Source organism: Papio anubis, unplaced genomic scaffold (assembly GCF_008728515.1).
Source record: "Papio anubis isolate 15944 unplaced genomic scaffold, Panubis1.0 scaffold1120, whole genome shotgun sequence".
NCBI lineage: Eukaryota > Metazoa > Chordata > Mammalia > Primates > Cercopithecidae > Papio > Papio anubis.
The window spans coordinates 1-22,797 of record NW_022160329.1 but is presented as its reverse complement, the minus strand read 5'-3'; the positions used below and the strand labels follow the sequence as shown (position 1 = coordinate 22,797).

Sequence of the window (22,797 nt, the reverse complement as noted above, 5' to 3'; positions counted from 1 at the left end):
CTCGCCCGGCTAGTTTTTCGTATTTTTTGGTAGAGACGGGGTTTCACCGTGTTAGCCAGGATGGTCTCGATCTCCTGACCTCATGATCCGCCCGTCTTGGCCTCCCAAAGTGCTGGGATTACAGGCTTGAGCCACCGTGCCTAGCCAAAAATTTTTTTTTAGTATTTGGAGATGGGGCCTTACACTGTTGCCAGGACTGGAGTGCAATGGCACCATCACAGCTCACTGAACTCCTGAGCTCAAGCGATCCTCCCTCCTCAGCCTCCCAAAGTGCTGGGATTACAGGTGCACACCACCACACCCAGCCTGAATATCTAATGAGAATATTAAAGCAGAATATTCTCAGCTTCTTGGAGTTGGACTGATTTTACCTGTGTTGATTCTGATGAATTTATTGACGGAAGGATGTGGTGTTTTACAGATGCCTGCTCTGTGCCTGTATCTGAGATCATCGCCGTTGAGGAAACAGACGTTCACGGGAAACATCACAGCAGTGGAAAATGGCAGAAAATGGAAAAGCCTTATGCTTTTACAGGTGAGAGAGCCTAAATGTCTTCTCCCACAGTCTTCATTAATTCTATGTAGATTACACGAGAGGGAACTTTTTTGTTACTAGTTTAACGAGCTCAATGCGTTGGTTTATCTTTATGAAATCTTCCTAGTATTTTTTTTCCCAAATGCTACCTTTAGTTAATGTTTTAGTTAATGGTCATTTTTTCCCTTATTTTTATTTATTTATTTATTTTTTGAGACAGAGTTTCGGTCTTGTTGCCCAAGCTGAAGTGCAATGGCCCGGTCTCGGCTCACTGCAATCTCCACTTCCTGGGTTCAAGCGATTCTCCTCCATCAGCCTCCTGAGTAGCTGGAATTACAGGCGCCTACCACCAGACCCGGCTAATTTTTTGTATTTTAAGTAGAGACGGGTGTTTCACCGTGTTGGCCAGGCTGGTCTCGAACTCCTGACCTCAGGTGATCTGCCCGCCTCAGCCTCCCAAAGTGCTGGATTACAGGCGTGAGTCATCACATCGGCCCTTTTCCTTTATGTGACCTAAAACGTTTGAAAGATAGGATGTTTTTTTCTAATATACCTTGAAAGTTACTAACTCATTAGAAGGTAAGAGAACCCCTGGGGAAGTTCAGTTAGGAACCTATAATTAGCTGCATTTGGTGCATATTCCCTTGAGGTGTTGTCAGTGACGCTGCAAACCTTGCACTAATGAGCGTGTTTGCTTCTGTGCAGTTCACTGTGTAAAGAGAGCACGACGGCACCGCTGGAAGTGGGCACAGGTGACTTTCTGGTGCCCAGAGGAGCAGCTGTGTCACTTGTGGCTGCAGACCCTGCGGGAGATGCTGGAGAAGCTGAGTACGTGTGTGTTTGGACTGAGAGACAGGATGGCCGTGGTGGCACGCGCACTCCTGATTGGGTGATCTTCCGGACGTGTCTCCCCCTTTCATGCAGCTGGCCATACTGCAGGTGGACATGATGAGTCAGGCTGACTTAATTCCTCATTAGCTGACCAGCCCAGTGAGTGCAAAGGGCATGGGCTCCACAGCCTGGAACCTGGCATGGAGTCCAGCCCCCTGCTCACTAGCCAGGAGGCCTGGGTGCGGGTCACTTACCCTTCTGAGCCTCAGTTTCTCTTTCTGGAAGTGGGGATGGTAATAGCTTTTACATTCGAGGTAAATGTGAGAATTAAACTGGACCCATGGAGGAATACAACTCATATCTGTCTGGGATGTGTCCATATCTTTTTTTTCTCTTTTCTTTTCTTTTTCAAGATGGAGTCTTGCTCTGTTGCTCAGGCTGGAGCATAGTGGCGTGACCTCAGCTCGCTCCAACCTCCACCTCCTGGGTTCAAGTGATTCTGCTGCCTCAGCCTCCCGCATAGCTGGGACTACAGGCACTCGCCACCATACCCAGCTAATTTTTGTATTTTTAGTAAAGACAGGGTTTCGCCAAGTTGGCCAGGCTGGTCTCGAACTCCTGACCTCGAGTGATCTGCCCACCTTGGCCTCCCAGAGTGCTGGGATTACAGGCATGAGCCACCATGCCCAGCCAAGGATGTGTCCACATCTGAAATGTAGTAGGAGCCCGGAGCCTGGTGGGTTAGTTATTGCATGCTGAGTAACAAGACTTTGTCACCCTTAAAAAGTAGTAGGATGAGTGGAGACATAATCTGTACACCAAACCCCCATGACATGCACTTTACCTATATAACAAACCTGCACATGTACTCGTGAACTTAAAAGTTTAAAAAAAGAAACATAAGGTTCACACACACACACACACAAAGTGGTTGGTGTTCATTCATTTTGTATTCATAACACTATTTCATGTTGTTTGCTTATAACCCTAATACACAATTTTTTTTGAGACAGGGTCTCGCTCTGTTGCCCAGGCTGGAGTGCAGTGGTGTGATCTTGGCTCACTGCAACCTCCACCTTCCAGGCTCAAGTGATCCTCCCACCTCAGCTTCCCGAGTAGCTGGGACTACAGGTGTGTGCCACCCCGCCTGGCTAATTTTTTTTGTATTTTTTTGTAGAGACAGGGTTTTGCCGTATTGCCCTGTCTGATCGCATACTCCTGGGCTCAAGCGATCTTCCCACCTCAGCCTCCCAAAGTGCTGGGATTACAGGTGTGAGCCACTGAGCCCAGCCGATACACAGTCTTGACAACAGTATAGGCTTCACCCGTAGAATAGAAATGGCACGTGTTTAGGTTAGTTTTATGTATCTTTGAATGAATTTGGCATCTACATCAAGAAAGTGAATTTCAGTTTATTAAAAGGAGGTGTTCCCATATATCCACTTCAGAGCAGCATCCTTGCTTGAAAGAACCCTCCTCTTGATTACAACTGGGGTGGGAGGACCTGTGTTTCCACACTTCCTTGTTTAATCCTGGGGGACTTGGCCTCCACCACCTGCTGTCATGACAAGCTCATCCTGACCATCCTCACATCTCAAACCACCACAAGCCCTGTTCCTGTGCGTGTCGTTCCGCACTAGGCTGTTCAGAAAAGCACGTCCGTTTCTCCCACCTTCCCTTCCTCTGTTTGTCTCTCGACTCCCTGCTTTCTGTCCATCCTGTTTTCTTTTTCTCTTTCCCTTTCCTCCCATCAAACCTGTTTTCATGAGACTTTAGGTGATTGGATTCCAGACCTGATCCTATAGGTGCAGACTCCAAGAGAAGGTTCTCTGAACCCTGCCTTCCACTGGAGAATGTGTGTTCATTTTCATCTTTATAATTGTGCATTTGGTATAGTCTACTTGTATGTAAAAATTGTATATGATTCTATTGTTTCAGCTATTCTGCAATTTTAACTTCTAACCCTGTTATCTGTTTCAGTGGGCTTTTTTCTTTGTTTTGTTTTTGTTTTTTGAGACGGTCTCACTCTGTCTTCCAGGCTAGAGTGCAGTGGTGCAATCTCGGCTCACTGCAAACTCCTCCCAGGTTCAAGCGATTCTCCTGCCTGAGCCTCCTAAGTAGCTGAGATTATAGGCGCCCACTACCACACCTGGCTAATTTTTGTATTTGTTGTAGAGATGGAGTTTCGCCACGTTGGCCAGGCTGGTTTCCAACCTCTGACCTCAAGTGATCCGCCTACTTCGGCCTCCCAAAGTGCTGGGATTTCAGGCTGTTTTAGTGTTTGATTATCATGTCGCAGATACAGAGGATCTCACTCTGAGTGTGCACTGGGTGAATTTTCTTGCTGAGCACACTTGTGTAACCAGCACCAAGATAAAGAAGCAGAATATTGCCAGCTCCAGGGTCCCCCACTGTGCCCCTGTGGTCATGACTCCCCAAAGGGGAACCACTGCCGTGACTTCTAAACAACTAAGTTCATTGTTGTACTTGATAGAAATCAGATCATACAGTATGAACCCTTTTGTGCCTGGCTCTTGGCTCAACGTGACACTTGTGAAGTTTTCCACGCTGTTGCGCGGGGCTGCCGTTTGTTCATTCTCTAGGCTGTATGGTATTCCGTGATGTGAATGTTACGGCCATGTATTCACCCATGGTGCTGTGGCTGGTCATCTGGACAGCTTCCTGATGCGGGCTGTCATGAACAGTAGCATTGTGAACATTCTAGAGCATGTCTTTTGCACCCGTCTGCATTTCTCCTGGGTGCATAGCTGGGAATGGAGTTGCTGGGTTGCATGAGTTTGTTTCATGTGTTGACTTGAGAAGACGCTGCCAGCCTGCATTCCTCCCTCAGGGTGCGGGAGTTCTGGTTGCCCCACATCTTAGCCACACCTTTACATCTTAGCCGTGGTGGGGAGTGTTAGTAGTCTTGCATTGTGATTGTAGTTTGCACTCCCTAATGGTTAATTAGAAACACATTCATTTGTTCATGGGCCATTTGGATATCCCTTTTTGTGAGGTTCTGTTCAAGTCTTTTGTGCATTTTTCCATTTGGTTGTATTTTTTGTTTTCTTTCTTTCTTTTTTAGACAGAGTCTCGCTTTGTTGCCCAGGCTGGAGTGCAGTTGCGCGATCCTGGCTCACTGCAACCTCTGCCTCCTGGGTTCAAGCGATCCTCAGTTTCCTGAGTAGCTGGGACTACAGGCCACAGGCATGCACCACCACACCTGGCTAGTTTTTTGTATTTTTTAGTAGAAACGGGGTTTCGCCATGTTGGCCAGGCTGGTCTTGAACTCCTGGCCTCAAGTGATCCACTTGCCTCGGCCTCCCAAAGTGCTGGGATTATAGGCGTGAACCACTATGCCTGGCTGGTTGTATCTTTTTCTTAATGATGTGTAGAAACTGTTTACATATGGCCGGGCGCGGTGGCTCAAGCCTGTAATCCCAGCACTTTGGGAGGCCGAGACGGGCGGATCACGAGGTCAGGAGATCGAGACCATCCTGGCGAACACGGTGAAACCCCGTCTCTACTAAAAAATACAAAAAAACTAGCCGGGCGAGGTGGCGGGCGCCTGTAGTCCCAGCTACTCCGGAGGCTGAGGCAGGAGAATGGCGGGAACCCGGGAGGCGGAGCTTGCAGTGAGCTGAGATCCGGCCACAGCACTCCAGCCTGGGTGACAGAGCAAGACTCCGTCTCAAAAAAAAAAAAAAAAAAAAAGAAAAGAAACTGTTTACATATTGTGGATCTGAATCTTTTATTGAATTTATGAATTACATAAATTTATGTAATTCATAAGAATTACCCATTCTATAACTTGCCTTTCAATCTCGTATTTTTCTTTTTTTTTTTTTTTTTTTAAGAGATAGAGTCTTGGCCGGGTATGGTGGCTCACAGCTGTAATCCTGGCACTTTGGGAGGCCGCAGCGGGTGGATCACCTGAGATCAAGAGTTCAGGACCAGCCTGGCCAACATGATGAAACCCCATTTCTACTAAAAATACAAAACTTAGCCAGGCATGGTGGCACACGCCTGTCATCCCAGCCACTCCAGAGGCTGAAGCAGGAGAATCACTTGAACCCTGGGGGCAGAGGTTGCAGTGAGTTGAGATCACACCACTTCACTCCAGCCTGGGCGAAAGAGCAAACCTCTGTCTCAAAAGAAAAAAAAAAAAAGGGAGATGAGGTCTTGTTCTGTCACCCAGGCCAGAGTGCAATGGCATGATCACGGTTCACTGCAGCTTTGAACTCCTGAACTCAAGCAGTGCTTCTGCCTCAGCCTCCCAAGTAGCTGAGACTACAGGCACATGTCACCATGCCTGGCTAATTTTTTGAAAATGTTTTCATAGATCTGGGGTCTTGCTGTGTTGCCCAGACTGGGTCTCAAACTCCTAAGCTCAAGGAATCTTCCCACCTCAGCCTCCCAAAGCATTGACATTACCAGGGTGAACTACTATGCTCGGCCTATTTTTATGATTTTAAAAACTTTCTGGTAAGCTTGTGTCCTATTGAAGACATCCTTGTCTACTCCAAAGTCATGAAGATGTGGTATTCTCCAAGCTCTATTGTTTTCCGCTTCACATTTAGATCTACATAACCCATTTGGTATTCATGTTTCTGTACAGTGTGAGGTGAGCAGTCAAGGTTCATTTTCCTCTTTCTTTTTATGTATTCATTTTTTCAAGATAGGGTCTCACTCCGTCACCCAGGCTGGAGTGCAGCCATGCAATCATAGCTCACTCTGGCCTTGAAATACTGGGCTCAAGCGATCCTCCTGCCTCAGCCTCCCAAGTAGCTGGGACTACAGGCACGAACCACGGTGCCTAACCTAGTATTTTCATTAAATAGATACATCTGCTTGACCCTGTAGCATTTACGGGAAAGTCTCCTTTTCCCTACTGCACTGTTGTGTTTTTTTTATTGTTTGTGTATAGAAATGTGATTGAATTGTGTATTTCACCTTGCATTCAATGACCTTGCAAAGTTCACTTATGGGTGCTAATAGTTTGATGATTATTTTAGATTTTTGTCAAACACGATCACGTCAGCTGTGCATAATAACAGTTCTGTTTCTTCCATTTTATTTCTTCTCTCTTTTATTTCTTTTCCTTATGTTTTTGCCCTGGCTTGGACCAACACAGGGGTGCTGGCCGCATCCTTGTCTCAGTTCTGATCTCAGGAGAAAGCTTTTAGTGTTTCACCACTAAGAATGATGTTTCTTAGGTTTTTAATAGATTTTTAAAATCAGATTAAGACAGAATTTCCTTTTAATCTGACTTTTCTGAGAGTTTTTTTTTTTAAGTGGATAATGGGTATTTAATTTGATAAATGTCTTTTCTGCATCAATTGAGATGATTGTATGACTTTCTTTCAGTTAATTTGTTGAGTTAGATTAATTTCTCATTATCGCATTCCTGGAGTAAACAAACCTCTCTTGGTTGTGAGATAGTGCTCTGTTTATGTATCACTGGATTTGACTTGTGGATATTGTGTTTAGGATTTTTGCACGTAGGTTCAGGGGAGGGATGTCTGAATGTGAGCCCCCTTCTGATAACGACCTTGTCTGGTTTTGTTCCCAAGGTCACAGTGGCATCATACAAAGAGTTCATACATGTTTGTTCTTTTCTGTTCTCTGGAAGAGTTCCTATAATCTTGAGTCTATTTTTTCCTTAAATGTTTGGAAGAATTCAGTTGTGAAACCATCTGGCCGTGGAGTTTTCTTCATGGGAAGTTGTCATTAATAGCTTCGGTGTCTTTATTAGCTGTCAGACTATTCCGATTTTCTATTTCTTCTGGTATTTCTGACAAATTTTGCTTTTTGAGAAGTTTAACCATTTCATCCAAATTTGTGAGTTTATTGACATGAACTTAGTAGTAAATTCTTTCATTTTCTTTGTAATATTGGTAGAATCTGGAGTGATGTCTCACTCTGTAGCCCAGGCTGGAATGCAGTGGCACAACCATAGCTCACTGCAGCCTCGACCTTCCGGGGTCAAGTGATTCTCCCACCTCAGCCTCCAGAGTAGCTGGAACTACAAGCGCACACCACCACACTCAGCTAATTTATTTATTTATTTATTTTTATTATTATTATTATTTTTTGACATGGAGTCTCACTCCGTCACCCAGACTGGAGTGCAATGGCATGATCTTGGCTCACTGCAACCTCCACTTCCTGGGTTCAAATGATTCTCCTGCTTCAGTCTCCTGAGCAGCTGGGATTATAGGCGCTTGCCACCATTTCCGGCTAATTTTTGTATTATTAGTAGAGACAGGGTTTTACCATGTTGCCCAGGCCGGTCTCAAACTCCTGACCTCAAGTGATCCGCCTACCTCGCCCTTCCAAAGTGCTGGGATTACAGGCATAAGCCACTGAGCGTGGCCTAATTTTTTTGATTGTTTGTCGAGACAGGATCTCACTGTATTGCCCTGGCTGGTCTTGAACTCCTGTGCTCATATGATCCTCCTGCCTTGGCCTCCCAAAATGTTGGGATTACAGGCGTGAGCCACTGTGCCTGGCCAGAATCCTAAGTGTCAATCAATGACTTCTGAAACACACAAAGCTTTGTAACTCAAACCCATCCAGGCTTCTGTCACCCCAGAAGTCTTCTCATGATGTTTCCCAGTCAGGTAGGGAGCCCAGGCTGGTGTTGTCTTGTAGCTGTGGTTGTGGTTGTTTTGCCCACTCTCGAACTTCACGTGCGTGGGACTGTGTGACGTGTGCTCCAGGGTGGAAGGCTTCAGTCTTTCTGCGTACTGTTTTCACATTGAGTCATGTTGGTCGCGCCCCAGTACTTTGCTTATTTCATGACTGAAAGATGTTCCATGGATGTGTGGACTGTATCTCGTTGATCTCTTCTTCAGGTGATGGGCGTTTGGGCTGTTCCCACTGCTTGGCTGTTGTGTAGAGTGCTGTGATGAACATTTGTGTCTGGGTTTTTTTGTTTTGTTTTATTTTGTTTTTTTCGAGACAGAGTCTCGCTCTGTCACCCAGGCTGGAGTGCAGTGGCATGATCTCGGCTTACTGCCAGCTCTGCCTCCCGGGTTCATGCCATTCTCCTGCCTTAGCCGTAGCTGGGACTACAGGTGCCTGCCACCTCGCCCGGCTAATTTTTTGGATTTCTTTTTAGTAGAGACGGGGTTTCACCATGTTAGCCAGGATGGTCTCGATCTCCTGACCTCGTGATCCGCCCGCCTCGGCCTCCCAAAGTGCTGGGATTACAGGCGTGAGCCACCGCATCTGGCCCTGTATCTGGGTTTTTGTATGGACTTAAGTTTTCAGTTTTCTTGGGCAGATACTGTCTTGTTGCTTGTATTGATTTGTTAGTTAAGCGTGTTATTTTAAGTAGCAGAGTTACATGAACCCACCAAAACAGAAATGTGGAAGTTGTTATAAGAAAATGGGGGTGACTGAGGAAACCCAAACATGGGAGTTTGGTGGGGTCCCTGGAGAGACGGAAGTGAGGTTATTGGCTTCTGTCTTTCCATCTCCACGAGCATCTCCCTGTGTGGCTTCTTCTTTCCATGCCCGCCTGTCCGCTTCTCCTAAGACTCTTCCCGACGTCTCCTTCCTTCTTCCTGCTGTCCGCACACTCGCCTCCTTCACCTGCAGAAGAATGAGGCTGCCGCCCCAGCATGTACACCCGACAGCACCCTTCAGAGCAGAGAGAGTCCGTCTCAGTCGGAATTCTGAGTTCGTGGGACTTTCATGGTGTCTGACATAGCCTTTGCTCAGTTGGACAACCTGTTAATTTTCTTGTTTCACAGATCAGGAAACTCTTTGTCATTGTTCTTTAACATTTAAAAATACTTTCCTTCAGATAATACTAAGCAGAATCCTAAAACCCCCACGGTTTGATTTTGTCCAGTAGCAGAGCTCTTCATTTTGATTTTGTTATTTTCATTGCTATTTACATGTTGTTGTCTTGCAGCGTCCAGACCAAAGCATTTACTGGTATTTATCAACCCGTTTGGAGGAAAAGGACAAGGCAAGCGGATATATGAAAGAAAAGTGGCACCACTGTTCACCTTAGCCTCCATCACCACTGACATCATCGGTAAGGTGCAAATTCTGTGTTAACTATGTAGGAGTAAGTTTGAAAAATGATTCAAGTATAGTCACTAGAAAAGTTTGTTTTTTCTAGACGGTGTCTCACTGTATTGCCCAGGCTGGAGTGCAGTGGAGCAGTCGTGGTCACTGTAACCTCAGCCTCCCTGGCTCAGACAATCCTCCTGCTTCAGCCTCCCACACCATGTGCCATCATGCCTGGCTAATTTTTGTATTTTTTGTACAGGCGGGGTTTTGCCATATTGCTCAGGCTGATCTCGAACCCCTGGGCTCAAGCGGTCTTACCCACCTCAGCCTCCCAAAGTGCTGGGATTATAGGCATGAGCCACTGTGCCCAGCCCAAGATTTTTATCCTGTAAGATTATTTTAAACAAAATAGAACTTTTTTTTTTTTACATACCAGAATGGGAAGAATGCAAAATAAATAACTTAGTATTTTCCAGCCAAGTCTCAGCATAGAAGGCATCAAGAAAAACACTGAGAAGATAAAAGGGCAACAATTATAGTCAGAAAATTATCAAAAGAGGAGACACAAAGGATTAATAAGTCTTAGAAATAATCTCACCAATAAATGACATTCAGAATGCATAATACAGTACCACAGTGCAAGTGCTGGATGTGGAAAGGTGGGGAGAGACCGTGTTTTGTGAAATGATGTTAAAAAGTCACTTGGTAATGTGGGTTGAGAGCCTGAAAAATGAGGGCATTTTTGCCCAGTATTTTATGTTTTCTAAATCTCTCCTAGGACACAGTCAAGTTCACAGAGATGGATGCACGCAACAGCCCATTGCACTCTTTGTATTATAGCAAATCATTGGAAACAACTTACTCATTTTTATTTTTGTTTTTAGACGGAGTCTCACTCTGTTGCCCAGGCTGGACAGGCTGGAGTGCAGTGCCATGATCTCGGCTCACTGCAACCTCCACCTCCCAAGTTGAAGCAATTCTCGTGCCTCAGCTTCCCGAATAGCTGGGATTACAGGCATGTGCCACCACACCCGGCTAATTTTTTGCATTTTTAGTAGTGATGGGGTTTCACCGTGTTAGCCAGGATGGTCTCAATCTCCTGACCTCGTGATCCACCCGCCTCGGTCTCCCCAAGTGCTGGGATGACAGGCATGAGCCACCGCGCCTGGCAATGTAGCGTTTCTAAAGGGTCTTTACAAGGGATTTTTTTTTTCTTTTTTTTTTTTTTGAGATGGAGTCTCGCTGTGTCGCCCAGGCTGGAAAGCAGTGGCGTGGTCTCGGCTCACTGCAAGCTCTGCCTCCCAGGTTCATGCCGTTATCCTGCCTCAGCCTCTCGAGTAGCTGGGACTACAGGCGGCCGCCACCACACCCAGCTAATTTTTTTTGTATTTTTAGTAGAGACGGGGTTTCACCGTGTTAGCCAGGATGGTCTCGATCACCTGACCTCCTGATCCACCCGTCTCGACCTCGTGATCCGCCCGTCTCGGCCTCGCAAACTGCTGGGATGACAGGTGTGAGTCACCGTGCCCAGCCTACAAGGGATTTTTAATGATAACAAGGTGATTGGGATATACCAGGAAAACAAGGGTACAAAACTGTGTGTACAGTAGAATTTCAATAGAAGTTTACATCGGGTATAGAGACTACACTAACATCTTACTACATTTTGGTATAGAGTATAATTTTGAAAGTTGTAAAATAAGGAACTTGTGTAGTAAGGAAACTTGTATAATAAGGAAAAATTATAAAACAGATGTAATCTCTTTCAAAGAAATTATTATTTGCCAGCAATTAAATGCCAGGAATGCTGCATCTCATCCGGCAGACTGTGGCCCACGAGAGGGCCATGTTCACGTTCCCTGAGGTTAGTTTGATCCCGTCCCATAAGAGCCATGTAGGATTGAAGAAAGCATTTTATCTAGGAAACCCACCTGAAGGTGTTACAGGAACTCATTTTAAAAGAATGGATGATTTGCCTTTTACAAGAGGACTCCCAGATGTGAATATAAACTGCGTGACGTAATTTTTCCCCACAGTTACTGAACATGCTAATCAAGCCAAGGAGACTCTGTATGAGATTAACATAGATAAATACGACGGGTGAGTAAGCCGTCTTTCATCGGGATTGAGTCCATTGTTAATGAAAAAGGTTCCACCCACCTCTCTTAGTTTTGAGAGCTCCCTTTCCTAAATCTGCACCCCACCCCCCCCCCCCCGCCCCCATCCCTCCGCCCACAACCAATTGTAAAAGTAAACATGCTCCTTACAGAAAGGCCAGAAAAAAAAGGCAGAAAAGTGCAGAGTCACACGCTCCTCCCTGGCTGGGCTGGGCGAGAATGGTTGTTTGCTGGTTCTGTTTCCGTTCAGTCTTTCACGAGACGTGCTTATGCGGCGCTGCGTAGACAGAGAAGCCAATCAACCAAGCACGTTATCAAGAAAGTTTAGATGCTGTCGTTTTTACAGTTTGGGATTCTTCTTTTCCCCAAAATTCCCAAACAGTTCCCAGAGGTACTATTTTTAATGCCCATATCATGGCCCATTATGTGGGCATGCCATATTTATTTAGCCTCTCACTTGTAGATGTTTAGGCTCTTTCCAATTTTTGCTCTTAGAATAGGATAGCGTTCTTGTACATAAATCTCTCTGCATACATCTACATTTTTAAAGGTAAATTCCTAGAAATGAAATTAGTCATAGGAGATTAACATTTTAAAATCTCTGCTGTGTACTGCCATATTGCTTTCGAAAGAGATTCTATTAACTTCATCATCATCTTTTTTCTTTTTTGAGGCGGAGGTTTTCTCTTGTTGCCCAGGCTGGAGTGCAGTGGTGTGACCGCAGCTCACTGCAGCTTCCGCCTCCCAAGTTCAAAAGATTCTCCGGCCTCAACCTCCGGAGTAGCGGGGATTACAGGCGCCCACCACCATGCCCAGCTAATTTTTGTGTTTTTAGTAGAGACAGGATTTCGCCCTATTGGCCAGGCTGGTCTCAAACTCCTGACCTCAGGTGATCCACCCCACCTGCCTTGGCCTCCCAAAGTGCTGGGATTATAGGCACGAGCCACCGTGCCCGGCCAGCTTACATTCTGTCTTATAGTACATTATTTACTGTCTTTGTCAACATGTTTGGTATTATCAGTATAAAATTTCTCTGCTAATTTGACATGTGCAAGTCTCTAATCTTTTAAGGAATATGTTTATTGGCTAGCTGGCTTCTTGGAATTGATTTTTATGTCTTTGGCCCATTTTCTTTTGTTGGCCATAATTTTAGTCATTTGTTCTTTTATCCAACAAATAATAGGCATTTCATATTTACATTCATATTTTTGCAAATATTTTGGCTAGTTTTGAGACTGTCTTTTAATTTTGCTTATGGCATTAATTCTTGCCAGTAGAAGTTTTCGAATTCATGTACTCAAGTCTGTCCAGTTCTTTTGATGCTGTTCTTCACGCTTAAAATTGCACTCTTCCTCTTGAGTCGAGCTCTTCTCCTGCGGTTAATGGCCTTGTCATTGGTTGGCTTCTTGTTTTCTTCTCTCTGTTCCATCTGGAATCTGTGAGCAATGTGTTATCAATTGCAGCAAGTATTTATTGAAATCATTATTCATTCCACAAACATTATCGGGTGTCCGCCAGGTCCCAGCACTCTGCTGGTGCTAAGGTTAGAAAGGGAAATGAAAGGAGCCCCTGCCCCCAGGTGTTGACAGGGATACCCCTTTGCCCCCCTCCTAATACGGGAGTGTTCTGTTCATGAGCTCCAGGAAGCAGGCGGCTCCGCCACGCACGTCTCCCCAACTCCACCCGACAGCAGCTCCTCCACGCACCTCCCCCACCCGCTCTACCCAATGGCGGCTCCTCCACGCACTTCCCCTGGACCAACTCCACCCGACATCAGCTCCTCCAAGCACGTCCCCCCACCCACTCCACCCAACGGCAGCTACTCCACGCACCTCCCGCCAACTCCACCCGACAGCAGCTCCTCCATGCACCTCCCCCCCACCAATTCCACCCGACAGCAGCTCCCCCCAGCGCGCCCCCCCACCCGCTCCACCCGACGGCAGCTCCTCCACGCACCTCCCGCCAACTCCACCCGACAGCAGCTCCTCCACGCACCTCCCCCACTCCACCCGACAGCAGCTCCTCCACGCACCTCCCCCACACCCATTCCACCCGACGGCAGCTCCTCCACGCACTTCCCTCTCACCAACTCCACCCGACGGCAGCTTGGCAGGAAGACAGTCTTTACTCTTCAGCAGGGATGGGGCTGGTACCTTATTGCACCCACCCTAGCCAAGGGATCAGCCAGTCATGCCGTGGGCCTCGCCTCCTGAGGGCACGCCTCCTCCCCAAACCCAGGGACATGCCCTGCAGGAGGCCGGGAGGCCTGGCCGGTGAGGGCTGCTCTTCCTGCGGCTGAGCTGCCTGTCTGAGTGATCCGTGAACGCACAGGGGCTACACTGCACGTTCAAGGATGCCCTGTCCTCGAAACCACAGCCCCACTGGGAAGGCGACCCCAGCGCAAGGTGTAGGCTACGGGGAAGGGCGAAGAGCCTTCCCACGGGAGCCGGGCCCGAAGCAGGTGGCCTGTGTGGTGGGTGGTGGGCAGAGATCCCAGCCCTAGAAACTGGGCACGCCTGCACAGCCAGACCCACTGGGGAATGGGCAGGCGCCTTGATGCTGTCATGTTTGAGGGAGGACTCTCAGGCTGCACCCCCAGTCGACTCAACGCCATTCCTCTACGGGCAGCGCTTCCACATGCAGCCCTCTCTTCCCAGGTGATGGGAGCTCTTGGGTTGCTGTAGGCTACGGAGATGTCCAGGAAACCTGAGCTCTGTTCTCTGCCTTCCCTCTGGGCTGCAGTGACATGTCTGTCTCCATGCCTGCACCTCTCATTCTGCTGCCTCAGTGTTAGTTCCCTGTGGGTCACCCCCAGCATAGGACATCATGCCCTAAGACCAACCCATCTTTACTCCCTTCAGCACTGCCCCCTTTCTCCGTCTCCTCTCCTTAGGTTGTCTCATGACCCATTTTGTCCAGCATTTATTCCGTCCCCTCTGCTCTTGCCTTGGGTCCTCAAGACCACCCACACGGCTGGTGATTTGCTGCCTGAGCTAGAGTCGTGCTCTCGGCTGAGATTTCTGACGGGACACAGCAAGGCTGCACAGCGGGCTCAGCAAAGGAGAAACGTGTCCGTGCAGGTTGCTGTGCCTCTCCCGCAGTGCGAGTCGCCTGGAGTGCACCCTCTCTGCTCCCACAAATGCAGCAGCACAGGCCTGCGGTTCCTGCCCCGCAAACTTGAGTCCTGAGACCCAGAGTGTAGTGTTTTCGATGCGGTACAGGCATTCTCTGCCTGGCAACCTGAATTGCAGACTCACAGAAGGAAAGCCAGTATTTGCCATAAATCTTGTTATTTGTACACGTGGTCTAGGCCAACCGGTACGGAGGCATGACCTTATCACTTAGGGACATTTCAGGAGCCACAGTCCCAGACACCTGCCAAGGGCCAGGCGCGCAGGCTGCCCCTCCTGAAGCTGGATGCCTCAGGCCTGCTGTGCTCAGAGGACCGCACCTGCAGGAGCCCTGACCAGCTGTGTTCCTCCTGCAGCATTGTCTCTGTCGGCGGAGATGGCATGTTCAGCGAGGTGCTGCACGGTCTGATTGGGAGGACACAGAGGAGCGCCGGGGTCGACCAGAACCACCCCCGGGCCGTGCTGGTCCCCAGCAGCCTCCGGATCGGAATCATTCCCGCGGGTACGGAGCCGGCCTGGTGTTCTCTGTTCTCTTCATTCCCATCCTTAGGAATTGTTCTGCACAAGCAGCCACCTCGGACACTTAATAACCCAATTATACTCAGTTTAGTGCGTACAGATTTCCTACCATTAGGGCCACTCTTGGGGCGACATCGTTGAGAGTATGACCCCAGTGAAGCAGACACTTGTGGAAAGTTGCCTGACTCCCCCGAAGGCTGCTTCTCGCAAGGCAGGAGAATCCTGCCGCCGGGGGCGCATCCTGGAGTGGGGAAGCCCCTGGTGCCCAGAGCAGGTAGGTAGGTCGGCAGGGGTGCGTTCTGGAAGAAGTGACTTCTGGACCTGAAGGAACTGGGAGTTTGGGTGGGTGTGGGCAGAAGGAGTCAGGCTGGGGAGTTGAGAGGAGACTGAGCAGGAAAGGTGGGGGCGGAACCAAGGGCAGGTCCTGGTTAAGCCTGGGAGCAGCTGGGCTGTGTCCTGAAGTGCTGGTTTGGCTTGGTCCATTCCACATCCTTCTGGGAAGCACATCCTTCTGTGATTGTTCTTTGAAAAATCATGGTGTTAAGCTGAGTCAAGGTGAGGGCCTGAGTGTGGTGAGTTGCAGGCTTTGTGAATGACCTGCCAGGGGACGAGGTGCCTCTGTCCTCTCTGGCCTTGTGTCTGGCCCCGAGGGTGATGGCACAGTGCATACTTTCACTCTGGTCACTGCTCTGGGACATGAGCATCACAGTCATTCCCATTTTATGAATGAAAACAGGAGGCACTGGGGGTGAGGTCACAAGGTCACCAGATGGGAGCCAGAGTTGGAGGCTTAGAGCCCACTTTGCTGCAAAGCAAGGGAAAGGCCAGCCCTCACGAGGGACAGAGTCCCCGAGCCACCTTCTCTGTGCGTGCTGTTCTCAACTCTAACCTGCCTCCGACAGGTGACATTGTGGGCCAGTGTTTACTTGAAGGAGTCGTCCTTTAAACTTAAGCGGTTACTCCTTAATGACAGAGCTTGTGAATAACGGTGTGAGGCAAAGTGTTGCCCATAGATGGTGACATTGTGGATGTTTTCAATATCAAGATTCATTTTTAGGGGGATTTGTGTTAGCATAATATCTCATGAATTACTAATAATTGTTAGCAACAAGTTGACGAAGGTCACGGTTTTAAGCATATAGGAAAGGGATGATCGTCTGGTGAGGACCCCTTCCCTTTGGCTATTGGGGAAGGTGGGATGCGGTTATTTATAGAGAAGAATTTTTCGTAATATCGCCTGATGAGTTTTAGAAGAATGCCGCTCGCCTGAGAAGAGTCCTGTCTGATAAGAACAGCCCGGCTCCTGGCTGGGAGACACGAAGGGGAGAAATCGTTCTTTAGAAGTAGCTCAATACATACATAGGAGGCTGAGGCAGGAGACTCGCTTGAACCCGAGAGGCGGAGGTTGCCATGAGCCGAGATCGTGCCACTGCACTCCAGCCTGGGTGACAGAGCGAGACTCCGTCTCAAAAAAAAGAAATAGCTCAATAGAGAAAAAGCTCTCAGCACCCCCTTCTCGTAACAAGTCTCTCAGTTAAACCAAAGCATTGTAGAAATGTGCCGCTGGGTCTCGGCGGAGCCTCTGCTGGATTTCTTCGCATCCTTCTCAGGCCTCGTGTGTGCCACCGACCTCTCGGTTCCTGCCAGGCAGTGAGGAGTGGGGAGAGCAGAAGAGCTGGCCAGAGCGGATGGCTCAGGAGGGCCCCTGGGCCCTGGCTGATGTCTGTCTTCCCCGAAGGTGGGGCGCTGGCTTTCAGTGGTGTGTCCTCAGTGGGGCACCCAGCCCTGGCACCGAGAGGCTCTCTTAGATGTCTGTTGAAAGACTGAGCACAGCTGTGTCAGGTCGAGCTCTATGTTCACACACATGCTCCAGGCTCCCGGGCCCTGAAGGTGCAGAGATCACGGCTTGTCTTTTTGTTTGAGACTGGGTCTCACTCTGTCACCTAGTTTGGAGTGTACTGGCATGATCGTGGCTCACTGCAGCCTAGACTGCCCCAGGCTCAAGTGATCCTCTTGCCTCAGCCTCCCAAGTAGCTAGGACCACAGGCGTGCACCACCACACTCGGCTCATTTTTTTTTTCACATTTTTGTAGAGATGGGGTTTTGCCACGTTGCCCAGGCTGGTCTCAAACTCCTGGACTCAAATGATCCACCAGCCTCTGCCTCCCAAAGTGCTGGGATTACAGGCGTGCACCACCATGCCTGGCCAGTCACCACTTGTCTTGCTGGCTGGCGCCGGTTCAAGTGGCCTTCCAGTTCTTCGTGTTTGTTTGTTTGTGTGTTTGTTTGAATCAGTCTCACCCTGTCGTCCAGGCTGGAGTGCAGTGGTGCTATCTCGGCTCACTGCAACCTCTGCCTCCTGGGCTTAAGCGAGTCTCCTGCCTCAGCCTCCTGAGTAGCTGAGACTACAAGTGTGTACCACCATGCCTGGCTAATTTTGTATTTTTAGTAGAGACAGGGTTTTGCTATATTGACCAGGGTGGTCTCAAACTCCTGACGTCAAGTGATCTGCCTGCCTTGGCCTCCCAAGGTGCTGGGATTACAGGCATGAGCCACCGCACCCAGCCCGTTCCGATTCTTTGAATGACCCAGACAACCAAAGTTGTCGGCCTTGCACTGTGTCTCCCTAAGGCCACGCGTGCCTGAGTGAGATCAAGGCTCCGTCTCCTGCCATCTTCACCCCAGGCCCTCACTCCATCCTTCTTTCCGTACTCTCTCTGCATCTTCCACACTTCTTCACCCCAGGCCCTCCCATCCTTCTTTCCGTACTCTCTCTGCATCTTCCACACTCATGAAGGACCCTGACCCCTTCACATGTGTGGCTCTCAGAGGCTCCAGGTCATCATTTCCTTGTGGACATCCCTTGACGTGGAGTCTCTGGGCCCACTTAATTCTCCCATGAAGGCCACCCACGGGGCTGGGAGGGGGAGTTTTCCTGAGCCTGGCGCAGCCTGGAGGTTTGTCTGTGGTTTAACTTTTATCCCATCTGATAGGCTGAGTATGCTGCCTTATTCACTATCTTTATTTGCTCTGTTTATTTGTATTTCTTTCATTATGCATGAGGCCACACTGTTTTCACAGATCCTCTTGCTGTTTGCATTGTGTGCTTTTGTAAACTTCCTTTCCCTTGCTTGCTTCCATGCGGAAGCAAGAGGGCATTGTCACTTTTTTTTTTTTTTTTTTTTTTGAGATAGAGTCTTGCTCTTTTACCCAGGCTGAAGTGCAGTGGCATGATCTCAGCTCACTGCAACCTCCGCCTCCCAGGTTCAAGCAATTCTCCTGCCTCAGCCTCCCCAGTAGCTGCGATTACAGGCGCCTGCCATTGTGCCCGGCTAATTTTTATATTTTTAGTAGAGACAGGGTTTCACCATGTTGGCCAGGCTAGTCTTGAACTCCTGACCTCGTGATCTGCCCACCTCGGCCTCCCAAAGTGCTGGGATTACAGGCGTGAGCCACCGCGCCCGGCCTGTCACTTTCTAATTGTCCGTAACATTGTTTATATGTTATTTGCCCTTCATTGGTTTTTGTGTCTTACAATTCTTTTCCAAATTAGGTTTTGGTCTTTTAACTTTGTATGTGGTGCACTCTGGATTCCATGAATTCTGTTTTTCTGCATTCTCATCTATGCTGTATGGTTCTTACCTTGTTTGCAAGAAACCTGTCTTTTGTCACCATTTGCCAGTGGCAGCACTAAGCCCTAAAACCTTCAGCTCTTAAAATCCAAAACAACCTCAGGAGCTGAGACCTGCGGCTCCGGAGTGCTCGTGGGGATGCAGGCTGCACTTCGCCATGGTCAGGGTGGAGGTACTGCTGTGTGCCCTGCCCTGTGGTCAGGGTGGGGGTACTGCTGTGTGCCCTGCCCTCCTCTAGACCTTGGCTGTGGCCTCTGCCCCAGGAGAGGATGGCAGGCACCCCACCAAATGTGGGCATAAAAGCCTTTCCCAGGGTGGGTGCACAGTGTAGCAAACGCCACTAGGGGGAGGGTTCGGGGGTAGGGTCTCTTTGTGGCCCCTTTCCATGGGTGTCCAGGAGGCCTTTCTGAGAGGTGACAGGTGAGGGGCCTAGGCCTGGAGTCAGCTGGTGCAGAGGGCAGCAGGTGGGGGGAGCTGGGGGTGTTCGGGACAAGGAAGCCAGTGTGGCTGGGGTTGGGGAGGGAGGGGCCCGGCAGGGCCCTAGGGAGATGCCGAGTTCCATTCTGCCATGCAGCAGGAGGTCTTTGAGGCGGTGGTTCCGCAGCGGGTGGCGTCTGACTCTGCTCTGATACCGCTCTCTGCATTTGGTCCTAAGAGCACGTGGGCCCCGGTGAGAATGCTGGTGGCTTGGATGGTAGAGGGGGTCTGAATCTCCGGGGTGTAGCTGGTGGGGGGCTGTGTGGAGTCTCTGAGCCACAGCATTGCCTTGAGTGGAGGAGTAAGGGTGAGGGAGGCACCCAAGGGTGGCCCTGTAACGGTCGCCATGGCAACCCGAGGACTAGCCTGGGGGCACAAGAGTCGTGAGTGAGACCTGACAGCCACAGACCCTATGGGGGAGGCCGTCTGGACATGCACGGCCAGTGGTGGCAGCAGGTACCTGAACTCACTTATGTTCCAGGGTTCCAGCCCCTAGAAGGTGCAGAGGTCACTGCTTGTCTTGCTGGCTGGGGGCAGGAGGGGCAGGTGGGGGTTGGGGTCCTGGGATCCCAGGTGTTGAGCTGCTTCCAGGACAGATGTCACTGGAGCATCTGAAGGGCATGGCTCCAGCTGCTTTGCGACCTGATCTAGCATGTTCTATCTTCCAAGTCTCTTCCACATACGTATTCATATAGGTGCATTAGCACATCTGTAGGAAGAAGAGACCGCCATTCATTCGGTCCTGTTAGCCTGTGACTGCATCTGCTGCTCGTAACTTCAGCCAGCATTGCCCGCTAATGACCTGAGGCACAGAGAGGCTCAAGGAGATGACGCGTGTGTGCTGGGAGCAACCTCCCTGGAGCCCGGTCTTTCCCGTGTGAATGGGAGCGTGTGGTTGGTCGTTACTGGGGTGGCAGCAGTGCTGGCCGGGTGGATGAGGAACTGCTGTACTCAGCTGTGTGGGGAATGCTCAGGGCCAGCATAGCCACTCCCACAGGTGTGGGTGATGATTGTGGATGCAGATCATTCTTTTGAGCTTGGTCCTTTGAGGGAAGGCCGTGTGATCAGCTGGGGCAGCTGCAACTTGCCTTTCATCTGAGCCGGTGAAGCCCAGGATAAAAATACGCGTAAACTGCAGCCGGCCCTGTCCACAGCGAATGTCAGACTGAAGCAGGGACCCGAGCTGCCTGTCCTAGTATTAAGATCTCAAGTGATGGCCGTATGTGACCTTCGCCGCATCCAGCCGCTTCAAAAGTTTACGAGGGCCAGGTGCGGTGGGTGGCTCACACCTGTAATCCCAGCACTTTGGGAGGCCAAGGCGGGCAGATCACAAGGTCAGGAGTTTGAGACCAGCCATCATGGTGAAACCCCGTCTCTACTAAGAATACAAAAATTATCTGGGTGTGGTGGCGCATGCCTGTAATCCCAGCTCCTCAGGAGGCTGAGGCAGGACAATTGCTTGAACCTGGGAGGCGGAGGTTGCAGTGAGCTGAGATCACACCACTGCACTCCAGCCTGGGCCACAGAGTGAGACTCTGTCTCGGAAAAAAAAAAAAAAAAGTTATGGCTATAATCTTAAACGTTCATTTATACTTTTTGTTTGTTTGTTTACTTTTTGGTTCCTTTTTTTAATTTTTTGGGGAGCCAGAAGTCTCACTCTGTCGCCCAGGCTAGAGTGCAGTGGTGTGATCTTGACTCACTGCAGCCTTTGCCTCCCAAGATCAAATGATTCTCCTGCTTCAGCCTCCCGAGGAGCTGGGATTACAGATGCATGCTACCACTCCTGGCTAATTTTTGTATTTTTAGTAGAGTCAGAGTTTCACCATGTTGGCCAGGCTGGTCTCGATCTCCTGACCTCAAGTCATCCACCCACCTCGGCCTCTCAAAGTGCTGGGATTACAGGCGTGAGCCACTGCCCAACCCAATCTCGATATTCTTGAGGAATCAACGCTAGTATTTTCCACATTCATTTTGTAGGTAAATTCTATTTATTCATTAGTGTTGACTCTAGGGCCATGGAAGGAAAGGAGTGAGGTACCACTCACTGAATTGGGAGGCGATTACAATTCTCAGTTATTCTGATGATATTCAAGACCTTCTTTTTCCCTTTACAGGGTCAACAGACTGCGTGTGTTACTCCACGGTGGGCACCAGTGACGCAGAAACCTCAGCATTGCACATTGTTGTTGGTAAGCCCCTCCTCTGCACGTGCGCACGGTGGCAGCCGGGCCTCCTGTGCCCCAGGCCTGTCCCCGTCGCGCGTTCCAGCCGCTGCCGTCCTGTCCTGGAACGTGGGTCATGCTGTGTCCCCCCCTGCTCTGCTCGCTGCCCTGTGATCCCACTCAGCACCCAGCTCTGAGGCCATCTTGTCAGGACGGCCATCCTGGGGGCAGGCCTAGTGTGGGCCGAGTTCTTTCCCACAGAATCCACCGCATGTGCGATGCCCTCACTCAGCTCACCTGACTCTTGCTCAGTTCCTCTTCCAGAGGCTGCTGCCCCGAGGCTGGGAAGCCGCCCACATCCTGCGGTGGTGCCCATGGCAGTGGGCGTGGGCAGCTGTGCCTGGGCTGCCGGATGTGGAACGCATGCCTTTGTGAGGCCTGGAGGCTTCAGTCCAGGACGCAGAGCCCTGGTCAGGAAGAGCAAAAGGGGCTTCCCATGGCACTCAGCACGGTGGGCTCTGGCAGGACAGATCTTTAGTGCCATCGCCTGTTCCTCATCCCAGTAGACAGGTCACAGAAATTGTGTATTTTAAAATAGCCAGTTAGAATTTTTTTTTTTTTGGTGAGACAGAGTTTCCCAGTTGTTGCCCAGGCTGGAGTGCAATGGCGCTATCTTGGCTCACTGCAACTTCCGCTTCCCAGGTTCAAGCAATTCTCCTGCGTCAGCCTCTCGAGTAGCTGGGATTACAGGCTCCCACCATCACATTCAGCTCATTTTGTACTTTTGGTAGGGATGGGGTTTCGTCATATTGGTCAGGCTGGTCTCGAACTCCTGACCTCAGGTGATCCACCTGCCTCGGCCTTCCAAAGTGCTGGGATTACAGGCGTGAGGCACAGCGCCCAGTCAGAATTTTTTTTTCTTTGAGACAGGGTCTTACTCTGTCACCCAGGCTGGAGTACAGTGGCATGATTTTGACTCACTGCAGCCTCGACCTCCAGAACTCAAACGATCCTCCCACCTCAGTCTCCTAAGTAGCTGGGGTTACAGAAGTGCATCACTACACCTGGCCAATTTTTGTGGTTTTTTGTAGAGATGGGTTCTCCCTGTGTCTCAAACTCCTGGGCTCAAGTGATCCTCTCACCTTGGCCTCCCAAAGTGCTGGGATTATAGGCATGAGTCACTGTGCCCGGCCTACTTCTGATTTTACGTTTTATTTTATTTTATTCTATTTTACTTTATTTTATTTTGAGACAGAGTTTCGCTCTTGTTGCCTAGGCTAGAGTGCAGTGGCGTGATCTTGGCTCACTGCAACCTCTACCTCCTGGGTTCAAGCGATTCTCCTGCCTCAGCCTCCCAAGTAGCTG

General features: G+C 49.6%; 1 protein-coding gene and 1 long non-coding RNA gene across 3 annotated transcripts; one reads left to right on the top strand and one right to left on the bottom strand.

The window, feature by feature from the left end:
- The first annotated feature begins 257 nt into the window (after nucleotides 1-257).
- On the top strand, nucleotides 258-22,075 carry LOC116272476 (ceramide kinase-like). 2 transcript variants are annotated; one of them, XM_031661230.1, is made up of 6 exons: nucleotides 268-535; nucleotides 1,241-1,363; nucleotides 9,291-9,416; nucleotides 11,431-11,494; nucleotides 14,999-15,144; nucleotides 21,385-22,075. In XM_031661230.1, the coding sequence occupies exons 1-6, from the start codon at nucleotides 406-408 to the stop codon at nucleotides 21,627-21,629; spliced, it is 834 nt and encodes a 277-aa protein (XP_031517090.1). In that variant the 5' UTR covers nucleotides 268-405; the 3' UTR covers nucleotides 21,630-22,075. The 2 variants fall into 2 exon arrangements, with proteins under 2 accessions (XP_031517091.1, XP_031517090.1); XM_031661231.1 differs by lacking the exons at nucleotides 14,999-15,144; nucleotides 21,385-22,075 and adding an exon at nucleotides 14,405-14,984 and having other exon boundaries at nucleotides 258-535.
- Nucleotides 12,921-13,256, bottom strand: LOC110742271. The gene is made up of 2 exons (XR_004181157.1): nucleotides 13,179-13,256; nucleotides 12,921-12,947 (listed from the first exon to the last, which is right to left on the bottom strand). It is a non-coding gene; the product is annotated as an uncharacterized LOC110742271 (long non-coding RNA).
- Nucleotides 22,076-22,797: the final 722 nt, after the last annotated feature.